We start from the raw sequence: 22,837 nt of genomic DNA, 5'->3' as shown, positions 1-22,837 counted from the left end.
TAGTTTGATATTTTTTCTTTGGCGACGCGTCTGCTAGTGCGGTGCCTGCTTGTGACGTGAAGATTACGCTTCTCCGCGCCGATTGGCTGTTGCCGACGAGGGATGGTCCGGAACCACGTGGTCGATTAAATATACAGGACGGAACGCAGTGGTGGTTAGGCGATGACCAGCTCTGTTAATAATACAAAGTATGAGTGGAAATCTAATCGCGCAGCCTCTGAATTCAGGATCAAGTTAGGGATTCTCTATTCCGAATTTATGTGCTACTAGATTGTCTGAAAATTATTTGCTTGGGCAGTTTTGTATTATTTGACTTCATTATCACAATTTGTCAAATATACAAGAGATCAAGAAAATATCAAGAGTTTCAGTCACAACTGTGATGGACTTTGACAGTAGACTGAGTCCTTTTGACATCACCTGGAACTAATAATGGAATAGACTCCACGAATGACTTGCCAAGAATCCAAAGTACTATACTAATTCAAGCTCCAAGATACCATGGTTTGATTTCATTTCATTTCACTTTTAGCATTTATTTTAAAGGGTCCACATCATGGAAAATGTCTTTATCAAAGATCATTATTATTGCAGTCACTGCCTTCTGGGATTATTATAATTTTCAAATATTACACATAACTCGTTTCTAATAAATCGTACTATTACACATGTATTGTCCAATTCTATGTTAGTAAGGTGCCTTGCATTTGAATCGTTCTGCATTTCTGCCTTAGTCTCTTCTGAGTGAGCATTTCAAATGAGGGCCACTGTATGTACAGGTGCAAGATGCTTTGGTAAAAGTTCAACACAAGTTTGACACACACAATCAAAAAGTAGAAAAATGGCCAAATATGTCGTGTAATGTTGTCTGTGTGTCTTCCTGCAGGGAGTTTGGTTGGAGGGATCCAGAGCTGCCGGAGGTGATCCAAATGTTACAACATCAGTTCCCATCGGTTCAGTCTAACGCTGCCGCCTACCTCCAACACCTCTGCTTTGGAGACAACAAGATCAAGTGTGAGGTAATGACTATACAATGGCGTCATTAGGCCTGTATTCGGGGGTATGAAACTTCCCAAGAATATTCTTAAATCCCCTTAAATGATTCGGTTGCGTTTTTTACAATTATTTTTATTTATTTATTCTAACATTTATTTTTGACAAAAAAGTACCAAAAAGTTCAATATAAAGTGGCTAGAAAATGACTTAGCATTATTCAATTAAATATGATCAGAAATCTATGGGTTCTCCCTTTTCTCCAGGACAGCCCTTGTCATGTGTCATTATTTAATCCGTCCCTTTTGATCGTATTGAGAACATCCTTATGGCTAGGTTCACACCGCAGGTCTTAATGCTCAATTCAGATTTTTTTTTTTTTTTATCCGATTTTTTTTTTGTGTAAGCGTTCATATTACATTATAAATCCGACCTCGGTCTTGTCTGCTGTATGAACACATGTGTCATCGAAGTGACCCGCATGCGCAGAAGAAGAGATGGTCGAGGTCACTCCCGACGTGTTTGCGGAAGTAAATGTGGTTCAGCGTGTCGGGGCATTTATACAGTGAAGCGATTAGGTAGGAGGTAGAAATAAATACAGTATTTGGGGGGAATTACGAGGCGAGGCTTTTGTTTCTCATTTCATGGAGACATCACTAACGATGACGTCACGTCATAACCGTGCGTAAAAAATGAATCGATCTGAGCCGTGGCTGGATTACTACTATCGCTATAAATGTCCATTTTATGATTCATGTTTCAAGTCGGATTAAATTCAAGTAAAATATCAAATCAATAATGTTACTCAAAACAACTTTGCAGATTCGGTCCAGTTTCCATCTGCCTGGGCTCCATTTTGGGCTCCGGATGACGTCAATATCGGGTATATGCAACCTGGCCGTTTAGACCGTCGTCGCATTGGAAAAGATACATATCCGATCTAGGACCACATAGGTCGGATTTGAAAAAATCGGAATTGAGCCGTTCAGACTGTCATAAAAAAATCTGATCTGCCTGCGGTGTGAACCTAGCCTAAGATTAAAACTCCAGTCCATGTTTTCTTTGTGACCTTGATTGCAGCGGTAAATGCTGATGAATGCCAGGGAAAGTGCTGACTGAAAGCAGTATAAGGTAAAGAAGGTGAAGGATGGACTATCATTATTCACAGAGCTGGGCATACCGCCTGTATGTAACGGACCCGTCCGCTGATCCTACTATGACGGATGGATGCCCATTTTGAAGGCGACAAACGATAGATGGGAAACTTTAAAAAAATATTCGGACTAAGCGTAGTCGGAAGCCCATTTTTTCCCATCTATGTAATTAATTACCCCCCATATTTGAAACATCAGACTCACCGTGCCATGGAAACCTCACCGTGGCCGGACTACATGCGTCTTCTTTAATAAATGTGGTGGGGTCGTAAACGCTAACAGAAGCCCATTTAAAATGATAGTCGGTCCGGCCTATAGGCAATTACTATTTGGCCCAGCCGGACAAAATGACGAATACACGGACAGCAGAAGAGTACCTCGGCTGTAGGTGGAAGGCAATAAAACAGCTCTGATTATTCACTTAAATATGATCATATATCCGAAGGTTTCTTTCATTCAGGGAGTAAAGTAAAGAGCACTCCACTTAATCAAATAGAGAATGTCCTTATTCACAGGAAGTCCTCGCCAGGATTTCCTTGCGACTTTGCTTGCACTGGTTGCCTATGGCTTGCCTTAGCCCACGATACAATTAAAAGCAGGAAAGGGAGAACGTGAAGGATGTACAAAAAAACTCTTCAGCACTGCTGTCAGTAACAATTAGTTAGCTCCTGCCTAACATCAGAAAGTACCATGCTTACTACTATCTTGCCAATAATTACTGGTAGTTTGAAATGCATTGTGGAGCTTCTGGCTGTTTACATGAAGATCAATGCTTACATTCACACTCTGACACAGGAGCTGAACTCACTCACTTAAGATTGTCATCAGTGGATAATAATAGCAATAGCAATAACAGCATCCATCCATCCATTATCTATACCGCTTTATGCTCACAAGGGTCGCGGGGAGTGCTGGAGCCTATCCCGGCTGTCTTCGGGCAGTAGGCAGGGGACACCCTGAATTGGTTGCCAGCCAATCGCAGGGCACACAGAGCCAAACAAAACATCCGCACTCACAATCACACCTAGGGGCAATTCAGAGTGTCCAATCAACCTACCAAGCGTGTTTTTGGGATGTTGGTGGAGAGTACCCGGAGAAAACCCACGCAGGCACGAGGAGAACATGCAAACTCCTCACAGGGAGGCCGGAGCCGGGATCAAACCCACAACCTCTGAACTGTGAGGCGGACGTGCTAACCAGTCGACCACCGTGCCGCGCAATAACAACAATGGACTAATAATATCACTCCTCCGTCCATATTGGACTATAGGAATCAGGACATTAATTGAGAGAGCAAGCGGGAATGCAATATCTTCTGTAAATGTCAGTATAAAGGATTTCAATGAATATATCCATTAGTAATGTAGAAAGTCTTGGAATTAGGAGTGTGCCTTATCATACCTTCTATGACATTCGTATTCCGTAACGTCATACATCATTGTGTGAATTTGCGACCATACGTTACACGCCTTGTTCCCTACTGCATAACAATGTCGGAGTACACTGCTGGAGCACTCATTAAACGCACTCCTTACAACAAAGAGAGAAAAAACAGCAGACGGCAGTAGGATAATACTGAATTGGTCGGGTAATGTTTGGTCAACATACACAATCGCAAGGGAAAAATAATTTTCAACAACAACAACATTTGCATGCGATGTACAAAACTTAATTGTTAGATTTTCTTGGCTCATGTAATCTGCAAGAGCATAACAATTGTGTGTAACAAAACAACGGGGGCAATGACTTTTGAAAATGTGTCTTTTCTTTGGTTCTGTTTACATGAATTCTAAAATGCTGGTTTCTTCATTAATACATTATTTTAAAGTTTTAAGGAGTTATATTACCTTTGGACCTCCTAGGAATAACACTACCTGGCCATTTTTTGTTTCAATTTCAAACTGTGCCACTTACACAGTTGCCCTATATTTGCACTTTGTTCATGTTTCAATTGGAAAATAAGGGCGACTTAAATATTGTGTGCGATAAAAATTCTGTTGTTCAGAAGCACCGGTCACAGATATTCAGTAATTATTTCCCAAAGCTTCAAAAATAGTCATCGCAAATTTCCTTGAAAGATATTTCTCCCAACCCTACTAGGAATCATATTGAACTTAATATGGATATGAAACATTTCAGGCAAGGCCCATAACATAAACTGATATTACATGACATTTTATTTCAAAAAGTTATCATTAGAAAGTGGAGATAGCCAAGATATAAATATAAGCCAAATTATTCTGTCCCAAATGTTTTCAAGACTGCTACTTTAATATTACTTTTATTATTTTATTATTTAAACATCATTGAGTCATGTTTTTCTTCAACCATCTAGGCACATAAGGGCTAAATCACATGCACTTATTTGCCATTCTATTGAACTATAAAAGTACTAGGACACTGGTGGCTGCCTGCAAACTCCTAAAACAGCAATATGTTTTAATTTTAATTTTAAAATGGCTTACCTTAACCACAATCCATAGCGCACTCCAATGTTTCCATATACATTATAGTCAATGCCCCGCAATCAAACACACGAGACAGTCTAGAATATAAATAATTTCACCAAGACTTAACAGAAAACCATAACCATAAAGGTTTATATCCAAGTAAATACATATACCGGGACATATGATATTCGACTCAAACAAACATTGTAGATTTGTGTTGTCAGAGCAAAGTGAAGTGACGTTTTCTGGTTCCGGTTCATCAGTCGGCCATCACAGTCCCCGCAGTCCTATTGAAAACAGAAACACTCACACAAATAGTCAATGCAGTCCTCTCTTAGAACCCTCTGTGAACTAGGGGTGGGCGGATCGATCCAAATATCGATATTATCGATACTAAGCAAGTACTTGGATCGGATCGATACTATTGTCCTGGGCTCGATACTTCGCTCAAAGTATAAAATATATATATATATAAACAAACATAATACTGTATACTAACTCAAAGGGGATCATGACATTTTCAAGCAAAAAGTATCATATCGTATTGGTATCGTATCGGTATCGGCCTGTATTTACTTGGTATCGGATCGATACCAAAATTCCCAGTATCGCACAACCTTACTGTGAACAAACACACACAAAACAGGCGGAGTGTGTTTCTGTCAGTCATCAGCGAAACAGGCGTCTGTGATGGACTGAGTGGTACTGGACCCGGTTAGTGACGATTACACTGACGAACCACTTCCATCAGTGCTTAGTTCGTCTTTTTTTTTTTTTTTTTTTAGTCACCTGTCTATCGTCAATTGTAAGCAAAATGGGCATCCGTCAGTGACGGACTGACAGATCGGTCCACCTTTTTTTTGTTCTGTTTATGCTGGGCACTTATTTCCTGTGTTTTGGCACAATATTAAAAAAATCACTGAAATAACACCAGAAATTGAATCTGTTGACTTTAAACTTGTGGCACGGTGGCCGACTGGTTAGCACGTCCGCCTCACAGTTCAGAGGTCGTGGGTTCGATCCCTGTGTGGAGTTTGCATGTTCTCCCCGTGCCTGCGTGGGTTTTCTCCGGGTACTCCGGTTTCCTCCCACATTCCAAAATCATGCATGGTAAGTTGATTGGACTCTCTAAATTGCCCCTAGGTGTGATTGTGAGTGTGGATGTTTGTCTCTGTGTGCCCTGCGATTGGCTGGCAACCAATTCGGGGTGTCCCCTGCCTACTGCCCGAAGACAGCTGGGATAGGCTCCAGCACGCCCCGCGACCCTTGTGAGGATAAGCGGTATCGATGATGGATGGACTTTAAACTTCTACGCATAATTAGCAATGCTGATTATCTGCCTGCAAATTTTTTGCTCGCTTGATGCACTTGCTCATATCCTGTGCATCCCCTGCGGGCTGAGACCCCCCTGTCCATAAACCCTAATGACGCCCCTGACTCAGAGGACAAACCCTTGTCATTTCAGCTGTACAAATTTGTTCCACCTTGTCTTTTTCAAGGACTCAAGTTAGATATTCCTCCAAATACCAACCACTCAGCATGGTACCTGTGTTTTTTTACTCTATTTAGAGAAGCTTGATTTATGCCCGCTCACCAGCTGCAATTGCGTCATCACAGAGGGTTGTAACTTGTCGCAGTGCATGCAAGATTGAGGATTTGGGCAGGACTCCATCTGACAGGCTTTACTCATTATGAGCCCTTTGTGCCTTTGGGTCACAGCGTATGTAAAATGGTGCCCCCATAATCTCAAAATGTCGAACCAGAGCGCCCCTCCACCACACCCACCCCTACACACGTCCACGCACACATTTGAGTATGCCCTTTAGAAAAGCTGATTTGTCAGCAATTCTGCTTTTCCAATGCGGAAAAAAAAGATTTCCCTGATAACTTGAGATTTTGTACTGTAATCCTCTAATCTAGTCCAAAAATACACCAGACCTGAAGTTTAACAGGGCATGTTGAGGCGAAAATGGCAAAAACAAACACATGACATCATGTCGCTTTCAACATTGCCAATCAAAACAAGCAGAAAATGCTATGCAAAGAAAGTTAGATTTGCAAAGCTTGGTTCTAATAATCGTAGAAACATGATCATCTATTTGATCAATTCATATGTACTTTTATTCACCTGCCGTCCTCAGCAGTAAATTGCATGTCATTTAATGTCACTTGAATGCATAGCAGCGTAATTTCTATTTAATGCAATAACTAGTCAGTAAAGTTGAAATCAACCCAAACATATTTTTTTCAAGAATATGTTCTATGCAAGCCCACTAGTTGAAACAAGGTATTCTGATAAATATTGCATTTGTGGAATAAGAGGTAATCCACTAATTTTTAGCCATCTCTGGGGGCGGCCATTTTGTCACTTCTGTCTACTGAATATGACATCGCAACTACCCAGGGCTCAGGTAACAACCAATCACGGCTCAGCTTTAGAAAACAAGCAAGCTGTGATTGGTCGTTCCCTGAGCCCTGCGCAACTGTGATGTCATTTTCAGTCGACAGAAATGACAAAATGTCCGCCCCCCGAGATGGCTAAAAACTGGTGAATTTTGCTGCTTAACTCATATTGCACAAACACACTATTAATCAGAATGCCGTGTTTCAACCAGTGGGCATGCTGGGAACATATTCTTGAAAAAAATTTGTTTCGGTTGATTTCCGCTTTAGATCCTGAAAATACATAATACATTTTATATTGCAACTCTGGAGTCAAGGTGAAGTGAAAAAGAATATACAGATTAGCTAAAGAGAGTGAAATCCAAGACACACTGCTGGGTGAGTCCTTTCCAAATGTGCAGCTGTCTGAGCTCCATATTAAATGGTGTTAATGTCTCATTACACCCTCTTAAACACAACTTTGAATGTCGCGCCGCTCCGACTGTTTGACCTTGTGTCTCGTCACTTAGGATCCCTTAGAAAACATCTGTCACTATAATGCAACTCGATTCAACTTTATTTAACGTTACTAACCCTGCCCATGAATCTAAGGGATTGATTTGGGACAAACATTATTCTTCAAACAGAATCCGCCAGCATGCATTAAAAATACAGTGAGAAGGCTGAGGAATAGCTGGGGCTGATATTCTGTTGTGTGTATTTCTCTCCACATCCCCCAAACTGCTAAGAGGAGGGGTTGCTGCAGGGAGCTTCTGCTGAGCACTTCCTCATTCTGGTAGGGGATCTCAATGCTCTTGGAAGGGCACGAGTAGGGGAAATCACACTCTCTGAAATGCTGTCACATATTTAAAATGAAACACCCAGTTTAACACAAGAGAAACGGTTCCTTACCTACTATTCCACCTGCTTTGAAACAATTTGTCTCATTTTCACTTTTGTCGTGCTACAAATTTATTGTAGCGCACACTAGACAGGAGGACAACGGCAAAAGATGCTTCCTTATAAGGTCACACTAATCGCATGAACATGCATTTTTCAGTTCACACTAAGTGGAAGTTAGTGATGTCTGGTTATTATTTGGCAGAGATGGGCCCTTTACCCCATTTTGCTGGTCTGTCCTCCGTTCGCGACCTGAGCACTTCCATCCTTATTCATAAAAATAATGATCCTCCGACCCGTCCGTGCTCGTCCTTTTAAAGTGCTTCCATCTTTACATTCCATCAGTCCATCCTCCCTGCCGCCCCAAAAGAAAAGTGTCCATGGATGCTGTGGGAGAGATGCTAATGGCAGAGGTTTCATGATTCAAAAACATTATTTAATGCTCATTAGCTGGTTAATTTCCTATTCACATCCACTTACTGGCTGGGAGTATCGTGAGTGGATTGAATTGTTTCCAACTGTTTAACCAAGATAGCATTTAGCTGCCAACACAACCACGTCGGTACCTTGACCGGAGCCCGCCAGGGGACATCACGAGAATATTTAAGATTGCTTCATAACGCATTCTTCTTTGCATTTGTTTTATTACAAAACTTTTGCGTTATAATGCAATACGTTTTCAGTTTTTAAATGCATTATTTACCAGTAAAAATAATTATTGCAAAATAACAGGTAAGGTTATTTTAGGAGGAAACGAGACATCCACTTCCGGGTCGTACGGCGGCTTTTTATGCTCAAGAGATGTCCCAGTCAGAGAGAAGGACATATCCACCTTTTTCTTACACCCAATACCATGACACAAAGTTTATACTGGATTACACACACAAGACAAGCAAGACGTGTTTCTGTCAGTCGCCTGTGAGTGAAATGGTCCTGTGGCAAATCCATTGTATTACGTGTGTTGAACCACTACTGGGCAGATTGTGGCTGTGCAATGTTACTGAAGGAGACGAATAGTGTTGTGCGGGCAGTTCATATAGGCAGCTTCGTGGTATCATGGAAGAGAACAGTGGTCTTGCTTTTTAAAAGAACCCAACATAACACATCAGTTGGTACTTGATCCGGTTCGGGATGATTAGAGGGATGGACGAAAACCTACTTCCGTCCTATCTTAGTCTGTCCTTTTTAAAGACTCTCGTTCTGTGTCTATCCGTCCAGACAATGGGCATCCGTCCAGGACTGTTGGACGGACCATTCCGTCACTTGGATGAAATGCCCATCTCTGTTATTTGGTATACTCCCGCTACAGGTTCAAGAGAGCAATGCATTTGTCAAAGATACTATAGTCTTCTACCTTTCCTTACCTCAGATCCGGCGACAGGGTGGCATCCAGCTTCTGGTGGATTTGCTGGACCACCGTATGACTGATGTGCACCGCAGCGCCTGTGGAGCCCTTCGGAACCTGGTATATGGGAAGGCCAATGACGACAACAAGATTGCACTAAAAAACTGTGGAGGAATACCAGCTCTGGTCCGTCTGCTTCGGAAAACCACAGATGTAGAGATCCGAGAACTCCTTACAGGTGAAACACACACAAGTGTTTTCGCATCACAGTTTGCTGGTCAAAATCTGTATTTTGCGCTTCATTAATGCACATTTAATCACAAAACTAGGAATCAAACACCAACTGTCAAAAGTACTGATGTGTATTGGGAGCCATTCTCATCATTCACTTGAAAAAGCCCACACATGATTGTCAATTACTAATTGTCAGACTAATTGTCAATTATTCACCTGCTACAGGAGCCAAAGTGGCGGCAGTAAAGTCCCTATCCCACTTAGCTGCGAACAATTGCAAGTGTTTTCGAAAACAACAAAAGTTGCATTCGCGTCAGGGTTCGTTCAAGGTCGCAAATGTTCGCCATACAGTCAGCAGGCAGAGACTGCTCATTTGCTACATCAGCCAGACGATGTCAGTGAAGAGACGACGGCAGCATTTTGCTATTGTTACTTGGCTTGCTTTGTCTGTGTCCTGTTGTTTTCGAACAAATTTCGAGAATCAAACAAAAATGCCTAACCGATGCATTGTGGCTGGATGCAACAACACCTCCAGGTCCCAACCTACATAAATTCCCGAAGAATGTGAAAGGGGCTTACTGGAAAAAACTGGCTTCTTTCCGGCCGGTGCTGTGGCTTTCTGTCACAGAGAGCAGTGGGCTTTGTGCCGCTAATTCAGCCAAGGCTAACGACACAAAAACGGGCTTCTTTCCGGCACGGGCAGTTGCGTTGCGTGTTCGACAGCAGTGAGTTTCTATAGCAGGTAAAGCAAACCTCAATTGGCTACTTCTCAGCGGGGAGGCTCTGGCTTCTTGGTGCCACCGGCAACAAAGAGTGGCTGTGTCTTTTTTGTCTTTTTTCGTCGCAAAAGCCTCCCTGGGTGCCTTGCATTCTTGGGCACATACAACTGAAATGGGATACTGAAAAACGGATGAAAACTATTAAAATGAGCCAGTGTCTTTCAGAGATGTGTGCATTGTATGTAGAAGCATTGTGGACATTTGGTGAAAAAATAATTTTGTGTTACAGTTCACCAATCTCACACACACACATGCACTCATTCAGTGCTGTTTGGCCCACAGTGTGCTTTAGCAATCATGTTCCACGTCAAACTGCAGTATGCAAGTTGTCATTCTAAACCCTCTGAGGTCTTGACTGAAACCAAACACCAAAATAATTAAATGATTACCAGCCATGTTTCTAGTTCTTGCTGTTCCCAAAGCCTGTTATCATGAAAAGACGTTTACCTCCAGGACCTTGATAGACAGTCATCGACACTATAAATAATTTCTAACATCCAGAATTCTTTGGAGTTTATTCCAATCAAGGAATGAAATCAGAAAAACAAATTCTGAAAGTGACATTGCTACTGTCACAGAGGGAGTGTGTTATTTGCAGCCTTTAGGTAACCTGGCTGCAAGCTGAATTCTTGTCGTATTTGTGGGTTCACAAAACCCCAAGAATCCATCTTGTCCCGAGCAGTGTTGTTTTTGGCAGGCATTTTAGATTTAGTCTTAGTCTTAGTCTTTTGGACGAAAATGCTTATTGGTTTTCATCACATTTAGTCATTCCTATTAGTGATAGTTTAAGTCTAGTTTTAATGAACGAAAATTCAAAAAGGTTTGAGTCTAGTTTTAGTCGATGGAAACTCCCCCAAAAAGTTTTAGTCTAGTTTTCGTAAATTTAGTCAACAAAAATTCAAAAGGGTTTTAGTCCGTTTTAGTTAAAAATAGGCATACATACATTCCGTACATACAGGCATACATTTTTTAACTGATTCGTCAAAAAATGTAAGTACTTTGGCGGCTAACCGCATTGCTAAGGCTAAAAAGTCATTCAATATTGGTGAAATAAAAAACACCTGTGGATTCGCGTTTATTATTGTACACACACACACACACACTGACACACCAATGCAGACCAACTGGTACGTGGTAGAAAAATGGTTGGGAACCACTGCCTTAATCTACTTGTAATATTTGACCTTACACACAACAAGCGAATGAATTGATATTAGCCTTGACGTTAGCTCAACCAAAATAACTTATGCCTTACCTCAGCCCATTTGCGCCTCAAGTTACGTGGAAAATTTTAAGCACAATGAAATTGATCACATTATTAAATAACGGAGTGCAAGTAAATGTATACAGTACTGTATATGTTAATAGGACGAGTTGGGACAAAATATCAGCGTGGTGAGCCCTCAGCTGTCGCTTGAGATTTGTCATTCTTTCTACCTAGTTTGTGGCCACATTCACCGTCTACAATGCATCGTGTTGTTCTTTCTGCTGGGTTGTACGGAAAGTATGTCCATATTTTTCCTTCGTTTCCGACCACCAAGCCCATTTGGTGTCGCTGTCGCCATGGTCCGTCACAGGAAAGTCTGTCAGAATGACCGCAGACCTGTTCCGTGTTTTGTTGTGCCGGTGTGTGCAACGGTGTGTGTGATGCATGCGCCCTGCGTACGCCCCGCGTGCTCTCCCGGCGGTGGGTGTGCCCAAACAGGGATAGGTTACACCAGCATTGCAATTTTATGAAAGACAAATTACGTGTACAATAGTAAGGGATGTCATAAGTTTTGAACGTCTGACGGACCACACACTAAAAATTTCGTCCTGTTTCGTCTCGTCACCGAAAATTCATGTACGTCACGTCATGTTTTCGTCATCAACGAGCCACGTTTAGCTTGTCATCGTCTCGTTATCGTCATGAAAAAAAGGTGTGTTAACGAAATACTTTCGTCATCGTCATCGTTGACGAAAACAACTCTGGTCCTGAGTCCGCGGATTTCCTCTGAGCCACACCACAGATGCCAGCAGCTGATCAGTTCTAGCTGCCCGCAGGTATAATGCTTCAACGAGAATGTGTTAAATACCGTGTTAATGAACCCAATTGGCCCAAATGACTATGTGATGGTACACGAATACCACTACTGGCCAATCTGTTTTAAACAATATGAAATAGAAAATTCAAGTGGAAACAACAGTTATGAGGCTTTTTTTCCCATGAAATACCATCATGTGAAAGTTTTGCCTACCTTAGGGAAGTTTGATTCCATCTTGCAAGTGAGGAGGAAAATGATGCTGTAGAAAACTGTCTCGACTCTAACCAGTCAACTTCAATCATTACCTAAGGGTGTGGTTTCAATTTCAAATGGATACCAATCAGGGTTGAATCCAGGTAACACCCCATTTTAACAACGTGACATCTTCTTAGACTACACAGGCTATTTTATTATGGAGTAGGGTTAATGTAACACTGACATTCTGTTTTTAACACTCCTCGAACTTTTAACACTGGCCCATTTGCAGTGAGGGAGTTAGTGTAACCTTGAGTGATATTGATGAGATACTGTAAGTGTGAATGAATGTGGAATGAATAGGGTCACATCAAAGAGCACATTTTTCTCAAGAGTTTTTTCCTTCCAAGTATTTTGTTTCAAAGCGCATAGCGTCACCACTCGCCACGTGACGTTATCGCGTTGTAACTACAGTTGCTTTGACGCAAGCCAGGGGTAACAAGCAAGCAGCGCGGACTGGAGCAGCACACGTAGCAAGAAGAAAGCTTGGAAAGAGCAGAGCTGCTGTAAAGGGAGAAGAAAAGAGAGAGACACACAGGCACACAGAAAGGAGAATGACTGCAGCAAACATCACCACGCCGCAACTCTTGGACAAACCAAGGGCATGAAGTGCCATATGACAGTAGTTCGGCTTGGAAAAAAATAAGCATGGCGAGGCGCTTAACACAGATGCACCCATGTGTAAACGGAGTTTTAAAACGTGTCTAGCTAAAGGCGGAAACCTCCAACCTAGCCAAACACTTGAAACGACAAGCGGACTTGCTCTTGAGCCCAGGCAAAGACAGGTTGGCCTACCGTGCTTTCTGGACATTAATGTGCTACTTTTTTCCCCACGCTCTGAACCCTGAGGCTTTAGATGCAATGAAGTTTATTTACTCATTTTTACGGACGAGCTGTCCGTGTCTGCCCTTATCCAAGTGCATAGTGGGTAATATTGTGTACTCTACATTTTTTCTCTTGGACAATTGATAGTGAACTACCGTTATATAGGGAATAGTGTGCACATTCAGACAAAGCCCGACTGTTTTAGACGCGAAGTAGCCCGCACCTTGACAACATGCATCTTTCATTGTTGATAAATGCACTATATTTATCAAGGCTTCCTCCATTGTCCTCATATCGTTACCTTTAAATAAGTCCGCCAAAATAGGTTGCTAAATCGCTCTGCCATCCCTACCACACCCCCATCAAAAATGGTTTCTGACGTCACGGCGACGCCGCTCTAGACTACAATATTTATTCTGGTGAACCCAAGAACTCAAGAAAATACAGTGGTACCTCTACTTACGAACGTCCCTTCATACGAAATGTTCAAGTTACGAAACGCCTCAACAGGAAAATATCGCCTCTGGTTACGAAAGAAATTTCAGGATACGAAAGGTAAAAATACAGTATGGGCTGCTACTCGCACCTCCAGAGTTTCCTGAACGCAACATACTCGTAGCTGCTCTGCCATTGGCTATTACGTAGCATCTTCCTGGCATCCCATTGGCTAAGAGGGACCTCTACCTTATGTGTCTATGTGTGTAGACAGACAGGTAGATAGATATATATGTGATGGATTTGAGATTTGTCTATGCAGTGCTGTTGTCATTCGCCCCTCGAGCCATGATGTGTTCCGATAGTTTTACGTGGAGTAGAAACGAGGAAAAGAAAAAAAGGAGAAAATATTTTTTTTTTGTCCATACAAACAAAGCAAGAGATAATAGAAATGTATGAAAAAGGGATACGTTTGGTTGATCTCGCCAAAGAATATGACCGTAATGTATCAACAGTCGCCACGTTATTAAATCAGTCTAATTGTAACATGTATTTTGTTACATGTTTTGATGCATTTTTATGTTTTATGAAACATTTATGTCTGAATATGGCTTGGAACGGATTAGGGCATTTACATGGAAAATGCGTCTCTACTTCCAAAATATTCTATTTAAGAAATTTCTTCCAGAACCAATTAATTTCGTAAGTAGAGGTACCACTGTAAGTCCGTTGTGTGTTGAAAATAATGGTGAACTTCTGTGCTGTTTACGGGTGCTCTAATTGATCAACTAGAGATAAGAAATCTTGTTTGGTGATACTGGCAGTGATTCTAATCCAGTGGGGAAAACACAAAGCAGTTGTGTGAAAGACGATAAGCACAATAGCTATTAATTCTTCGACGTGACCACCATCACACTATACAAGGATATGATCTGATCAATTTATCAATCAATCAATCAATCACATTTTATTTATATAGCACTTTTCATACATAAAAATGCAACTCAAAGTGCTTTATATCAGGAACTGTATTCTTTTTCATTTTCAGTGGGTCAAGATAAACATTTGATTGTGAATTTGAGGCAGATGCTTACCTGTTTGCATACCCAGCGAAGTTTTAGTTTACATTGCCGTTCAACGTTAATCTGTTATGTACGAATGCAAATGTCATATGTTTTGAGAAACTAAAAACTTGATTGATTAAAACCACTGTAAAATGATCTTCTATGTCCCTCATTTGATGACGAATCATCAAAAAGTGTGTCTCTTTTTTAGCAGCTAGCACGCTAAGGTATCTTGTAAGCTCTATGGAGAGCAAGACGAGCTTATCCGGATACAAACGATTAAATGAACAACGTTTTGCACTATTAAAGTAATGATGGACATACTGTGTCACTGTAAATCAAAAGCAACATACGTTTCCTGTGACGAGACAAAGATCCAGCCAACATCCTTCACACCTCCGGACACAGTCTTTATCAAACTTCAGGGTCTTGACAGCATCAAAGTCCTCCCACATTTTTTCTTTACACTCTTCTTTACAATCAAATAATTTATGATGTTGGAATAGCTCACTTGGGGGAACAAACTAGCTTCTTTTGACCAGTCTGATTTTGGAAGTTTATAAGATCTCCTCCACCCAACTTCAGTTTTTTTATATACCGTATCGACTTCAAACGACCGGTTCCAATGTGTCAAGGGAACAGACAGGTGTCAAAAAGGGACCTTTTTCACAAAACAAGACATAAGTAGACCGAACTACTAAGTGGGTAGGGTTGCCAACTCCATGAAAAATAAATAAGGGACACCTCATCGACCGGGACAGCCGACCTGACTGCCTTCAACTAGGGATGGGCGTATCGATACCAAAATATCGATATTCCGATCCAGCGTGCTCAATTTTAAGTGTCGATCCTCAAGATAAAGTAGTGATATTTGCAATTAATTAATATATATATACATATATATATATATATATATATATATATATATATACTTTTATGTATTATTAATCTAATTAGTAATACTTTTATGTATTATTAATCTATTTAATGTACTTGTCAATCAATTATACTTGTTCATTCCACCCCAAAATTATTGTATGTTGTTTGTCCATACAATGCTGACATTCATTGCACATTCCCATATTAACCTTGATTGGAGGGTTAAAAAACAAATAATTCTTCACATACCATATCTATCTCTGGCGTTGCCTGGTGGACAACAAATTTGTCATGTTGCTTTGTTAACTCCCGCTATCTACTTTGGCTCGCCACATTACCTCGACCATAAGCGGGTTCTGTATCGTCATACTCGTGTATGAATGTGCTGTCAGCGCATTGGTCGCAGAGCAGAGGGCCTAGGACCGTTACCGTAAATTGTCATATAAAGGGAACTGTTTTTCATGAATTCCATCAACATTTTACATATTATTTTGTACTCTAACGATATTACGGGACAAAGTGCGTGCCTTTACAACTCAATACGGGACGCGTACTTACGTTCCTAAATACGGGACGATTCCGTTTTTCAAGGGACGGTTGGCAACCCTAATTGTGGGTAAAGTGTCTCGCAGTAAGGATATAGAGGGGATTCATAAAATACATTTATGCACTCATATGAAGTGCTTAGTTAATATCAATAACCCTTAAGGTGGAGTGCTCTTTCACCAGTCAATAAATCAGTCTTTTTACATCCTTTTGGGCCACTATAGTTCTTGTTCTTGTTGGACTGTAAATAACCCCAAATAAACTGATCTGGTAAGGTTGTCCTGACATTTACCGATTTGTCTTTCACAACAAATGCCATAGTCCATATAAGCATTAAAAAAAACATCACAATGATTTTGCTGCTGAAACAAATCAGTCAGGGAATTTAACACATTCCAATATTGTTAACTCAGTAACTCGTACAATACCTGTGAATTCAATGTTTTGAACGTCGAACTGCATATGAAGGAAAAAAGCTGTCTGTGGCAAGATCAGCAATTTAGGCAGACATCAGAATTATCACCAGTTTGTTTGGATAATGCTCTTGTTTTTACATAAGACTTTAACAAGGAATGACTAGAAAATGATTAGTTTTGTGTTGTGGAGCTGGAGCAGAATGCTTAGAAAATTCGACTTCGGCCATAGGTCTACAAAACACAATGTTAGTGTGGGAAAAGCTCCAGATGGGAATATCCTCACTTGATGATTACCCACCAAAAATGACATTTTATGAACCTCTTATTCTCTGAGTCAGTGTCAATGTTAATATAAATGCGATGTAGTGACCCTCTCACTGCACACACGGCTTTTCTAGGCTGTGAGCAGCATTTTAAAAAACAGAGCACAAAAATCTCTCCTGTCACAAATTGATGAACTGATCAGTCATAGAGAGAGCATGCTTTGGTCTCTCTCAAAGACCCAGAAGAACTGTGTCTTACTATCTCCTTCATACTCTCACACCTTTGTCAGAGGTTGTATTTTTTTTATATACATTTTACCACACCTTCCTATACGTGTGTATCAACTGTGCCTTTCGTCAGTATCATCTCTTCCTCTTATGGGCATTTGGAATCAGGCTACAACGGGTAGGCAAGCTGCGTGACTCACACGTACTGTACACAGCCATGATGAAAAAAAAAGGCCTTGGGGGAGTGAAAAAAAAGCATCAAGCAGGGAAAATGACCTCTGTTTTCCAATCTCTCTTGCACCTCTTCAGCTCTGTTTCCTGTTTAGAACAAAATGTGGATTTTGGGGAGATATACAGGCAGTTTAAGACAGCTGAAAATTCTTTCCCCAGCTGATTAGATACAGCATGCAGCCTGTGGACATTACTTGTGGGTGTCCTTGGGAAACCCCACACTATGGTGCAGAAAAGAAGACAATTTCTTCCAGTCCGGCAGTGGGTAAATTGAACTAAAGACACAGCATTAGGCTCCCCTGGGGGCTAAGTAATTTCCTAAGGAATACTTGACAGGGTAATGGGATTAAAACACAAAACATGATACTGCTGAAACCCTGTTTTTGACAACGCTCATTTATACAAATTTTACCTGTGACGTATGAGAAAAGTTATCATTGAAAACAGCCATCCAGCTTTTGTTCCAAGTCAAGAAAACGTGTGGCTTTTCTTCACAGTACCACATTAAATTACAGTAGGCTACTCTGACTGTTAGACCTCCATCAATTCATCAAAATTTCATCAAGCCAGTCTCAGTGAGTAATCACTTTGGTATTCTACCACCATCAAAGAAATGTCAAGCCGAAATGCAAAAATGTCAACAGCACCAAACAGATGATGAATGCACAGCAAAAAAGCTATACCTCAAGGAAAAAAACTAAATTTGTTAGCCTTTAAAATATAGACCCTTTATTTCCCCAAATTCTTATAACTATGTATATATTACATAGTTTTATTCTTTATCTGACCCAGAACCTTTGGAGGCATACTGTATGCTTCCAACTTTGTGCGAATAGTTTAAGAAAGGCCTTTTTTTCATTCCAGCATGACTGTGCAGCAGTGCACAACGCAACGTCCATCAAGACATGCTTGGATGAGTGTGGTGTGGATGAGCTAGCACAGGACCCCGACCTCAAGCCCAGAAAAAAGTAGTTTGGGGATAAAAGTCGAGCAAAAATGGGGAGCCATGAAGTAATCTGTAATGTCCAACACTGGTGACCGCTGTTCTTCTGGACAGAAAAATAAAACATTAAAAAAAAGAACTGACAGCAGATCATCAGGGTGAAGGCGAAGTTCGGATAAGACAATCCAAGACTTTGCTCCTAAAGTCATTGTGATTAGTCGTGAATAGTAATGATGAGTCTAATTCACCTTTCTGAGGCTCTGCATTTCAATGGCATCTGCCTTCATGCATGCAGTTTCCATGTTCTCTGCGTGCTTACGTATGTTTTCTCCTCTTATATGTCAAGCAGTCTAGAAACTGAATGGATAGCAGGAGATGTGAGCTAAACTGCCTTTGCACAGCTGTAAGACCATGCTGGTATGAATTGTGTTTGTCGTTTTAGAGTTCTTTCTTTTCAACCCACTTTTGGGTTAGTTTATAGCACGATCTCAACTGTGATTTTTGCAGGCTTGTTAGATAAAAAACCAAGCCACACTTCATGACTCGAAATGGCCAAATCTGTAATTTACTGAAAGTTCACACTGTGTGATGGGTTGAATCTTGCTACAGCTGGCTGAATTTCGGGCTCTAAGTACAGCGTCATTATAAGAGCAGCAAGAGGCAGACGGTCTCAACATTGAAAACTACAACTATATGTTCTTACATTTTAACTTCCTGCAGGCACAGTGATCCCATGGCCAATTAGTCCATATAGGCATGAGAATAAGTGGTATTGAAAATGTACGGCTGGATGGATGATTGTTTTTAATTATTTTAATAAGAATAGCAATTTTGAACAAACTGAATCTTTAAATTGTCTCCAGCTCTAGTTGGCATGGTGGGACAGAAGGAGACTGAACTATGACAGTTTAAAAAAAAAGATTTCTTTTTTTTTTTCACCCCGCTATTAAACAAGCAGGTATTTCGGAGGCAATAGTTTGAACATATTTCTCTGTGCTCCCGCTGTCCTATCAAATTGACAAACGGTGGTGCTAAATGTCCAAGACATAAAAAGTCTGCAAAGAAAATTCAAATATCAACAGGCAAATAAAGAGATGCGATGCAGTGATGCAGGAGGGAGGAATGAGATAGTGGAGTGAATGGCAGCCCAAATGAAAGCTGTGGTACGGCTTCAGAGACAAAGAAAGCCAGCCGACATGCTCATTTCCCCTCTCTCAATACAACAGCGCATTTGTAACCTCCTGCTGCCACTCATGATGTAAGGCTGAGGCAATTAACCCCCTTCATCTGTGTGTGTGTGGGGGGGGGGGGGGTGTAGATGTGTGTGTGTGGGGGGGGGGGTGCGCGCGTCTGCGTGTGTGCAAGTTTGTGGGTGCAAATGTGTTTGATCAAAGATAAAGAGCCACTCTGCCTTTCTCCTCAGGCGGATGATGTCATATTGCACAGTTGAAAAAAGAGGCTGGCAAGCGGATGATTTTACTCATGATGATATTTACATCACTTATGGCTATACAACCATGATCATCATCAGGATGCTTAGAATTTTAAATACAGAATAGAGTGTAAGATTTTGATGAATGTATTTTTGAGACTACCTCAGAAGGCCAACAAAGGTGTATTGAGGAATGCAAATTTAGACACACAACCATATATAGCATATGTGTTTTCATCAATAACATTTGGATATATTTGAATATCTGGCAAAACTTGGTCGAAAGACATTCGAAATCAAATCAAATTTATTTATGCAGCACTTTTCATTTAAAAAAAATGTAACTCAAAGTGCTGTCCAATAAAAATGTCCAAAACACAACATAAAAGTAAGACCCGCTAGCGGCCTTCCTCCCAACAAACCCAAAGACATATATCCGCCAGTATATCAGCACTCGACCCCCCCCTCACACACACACACACACACACCCCTACATACAAAGCACACAACCTGATAAAAAAGACATGACAAGGCACAGAGAAACCATATGAGGAAAGGGTACCCAAGGGGGGCTCGTTCACGCTGAGGGGAATGACAGCCCACGGGCCACGGGGAGTGCCGCCATCACAGAGACGCCCGGCCCGGATTAGCCGGGGAGACCGCACACCTAGTGTGGAGGCCCCCAGTCACCTGGACCTAAGGAGCCCCTGCGATGACGCCCCCCGCAGGAAAGGCAGCCACCCCCCCTGAGGAAACACTGGAGCTAAAAGCTAACAACAACTGAAGACAACAAAACAACAACAAAAAGACAAAACAGTAATATAATCTAAGAACTAAAATCAGTATGATAAAATATGATAAAGTAAAAATAATCCCCAATAACAAGAAAAAGATAAATTGTTTAAATGATTTAAAAGCCAAACTAAAAAGGTAGGTCTTGAGCTTCCTCTTAAAAATATCAACAGTCTCTGCGGACCTGACATCCTCTGGCAAGCTATTCCAAAGTTGAGGACCAAAACGGCTGAATGGCTTCTATCATCCCCTTTAATTAAGTGCACTTGGCTGTTTGCTGTTGTATTTGTAGCCTGGTAGATTTGAACTTCATTTTATTGATATTATCAACAAAGAGAAATTCTTCTCCATGTTACATTTATTAAAGCTATCTCACCCACTTGTCCATGAAGAAAACTTTTGGTTTATATTTTTGCACCTGTGTTTGACTAATAAATACAGCTGAGCAATGTTATGCGATTTGTTGTGATGCAGGTGAGAAAGAAATTTGTCTATGTACATTAAGCATTTTCGGATTCCTGCTGTATTTTTATCCACTGTTATTTATTGTTTGCAATATAGATTCATTTGTGAAAATAGTCAAGGATGTTGTGAAATGGTACATGGTGAGCCATGGCTGATTGTCTGTTACTAATGTTCAGGGGGAGACACATGCACTGCTTAGCAAATGTATTATTCCACTTGTCATAAAAATTTGAAGAGACCATCCTACATCCTAATGTGCTTTTATGCAGACTCTTTCAATTTCAGCTAGCGCATGATATTAACCATCAGTTCTATTCAGGAATGTATTTCAGAAATTAAATTGAGATTCTAATCAACAAATAATGTTATTTACTATACTCATTTACAGTTACATTTAATTTGAATATCCATTGACATAAATGATAATATAAAATAAAACTTAAAAATCATCTAAAATACTGGTGTATTAACCACTGCACAACCCCGCAAAATGGCATATACTTTATATTGGGTGGTCATCTATTGCATTTGGGTGTTTTTTTTGTTTTTTTGTTTTTGTTTAGGGGGGGTGGTGTCAAATACGACTTCAACCAAGACCCTAGAAAGCAAAGACCCCATAGAAAGCAACCAAATGGCAGAGCTATTGTACATGTTCCGTAGCATCCCCTCATGGCCACTTGGCCGTTTTAGATGAGGTGAGCACAAGAGAAGATGCCACAGGCCCAGCTAATTAATGTTGTGGAGACACGAGCGAGTCATTTTAAGCTTCCTTCTGACCACACACATGCTGCCACACACACCGCTGTCTTCACATTGATCTTTGAGGGTTGTAATTAAAGCTACAGAGAAGGCTAGATTAATGCAGATGTGAGCAGGGATGGACACGTTCAAACATCCAATTACACGGGTGCATTCCTTAGATACGGACATTGATATTTAACAAAGTGAAGGTCAACAAGAATTACGACACTATAGCTGATATGACAATAATAATGGTTGACCCAAGGAGAAGCTTCCGAAGGACATGAAGTTCTTGATAGTCTTTAATGAAGAATGGATGAATGAGTTTTAATCCTGATGACAAAATTTAATGTACATCTCATTCTCAATAATAAAATGCATTGTATTAAAATTCACCCATTGTCCGCATATTAAATAAATGATGGTTTTCTATAACCTAACTTTTCATCCGTCTTGTGTAGGTGTCTTGTGGAACCTCTCATCATGTGATGCCCTTAAGATGCCTATCATCCAGGATGCCCTGGCTGTTCTGACCAATGCTGTGATCATTCCCCACTCGGGCTGGGACACCTCCCCCCATACGCAAGAAGACCGCAAATTACATCTCCACTCCTCCCAAGTTCTCCGCAATGCCACCGGCTGCCTCCGGTCAGTAACTCGACACAACAGTCTCTTCTTGTTGTGTTCTCAACTCTACATACCTAATTTGAACATTAGTAGCATATTCTACTTTGACTTTATTGTTAATTTTTTCTTTATTGGTCTCTGTCGCAAGACATGTCAGTGTTCATGTTCAAGAGCACTCTAGCAATCTTTTGGCCAAGGAACTATGTTGAAGCACGGAGAGTAGCTTCATTTAGTCAGGCCATAGCCGTGCGTAAGAGAGAACAAGTAATTTGTTGTCATATGGAGGCCTTTATATGGAATTACAAACCTTTTTGGGTGGGCTTCAATTATTATCAATTAGGACCCTATTCTCCACAAATAGTTGCGGTTCACCGTATTGAGTGTCCACAGTGGATTTAACCTGCATTTCGAAGCCAACCAGCAAGGCCTCTTTT

The 22,837-nt window shown here is 40.9% G+C and overlaps 1 protein-coding gene across 9 annotated transcripts in view; it reads left to right on the top strand.

Annotated features, from left to right (window-relative positions):
- The window catches only part of ctnnd2b (catenin (cadherin-associated protein), delta 2b), a 166,315-nt gene that overhangs the window by 110,970 nt on the left and 32,508 nt on the right, over window positions 1-22,837 (top strand). For all 9 annotated transcript variants that reach the window (XM_086042890.1, XM_086042891.1, XM_086042893.1 and 6 more), the window contains 3 exons: window positions 887-1,019; window positions 9,249-9,462; window positions 22,238-22,424. In XM_086042890.1, the coding sequence (XP_085899016.1) occupies window positions 887-1,019; window positions 9,249-9,462; window positions 22,238-22,424 (534 nt within the window). The remainder of the gene's footprint in view (window positions 1-886; window positions 1,020-9,248; window positions 9,463-22,237; window positions 22,425-22,837) is intronic.

Source organism: Filicampus tigris, chromosome 10 (assembly GCF_054856515.1).
Source record: "Filicampus tigris isolate MCC_2025a chromosome 10, RoL_Ftig_1.0, whole genome shotgun sequence".
NCBI lineage: Eukaryota > Metazoa > Chordata > Actinopteri > Syngnathiformes > Syngnathidae > Filicampus > Filicampus tigris.
The sequence above is the reverse complement of the archived record's forward strand: the minus strand, read 5'-3'. Positions and strand labels throughout refer to the sequence as shown.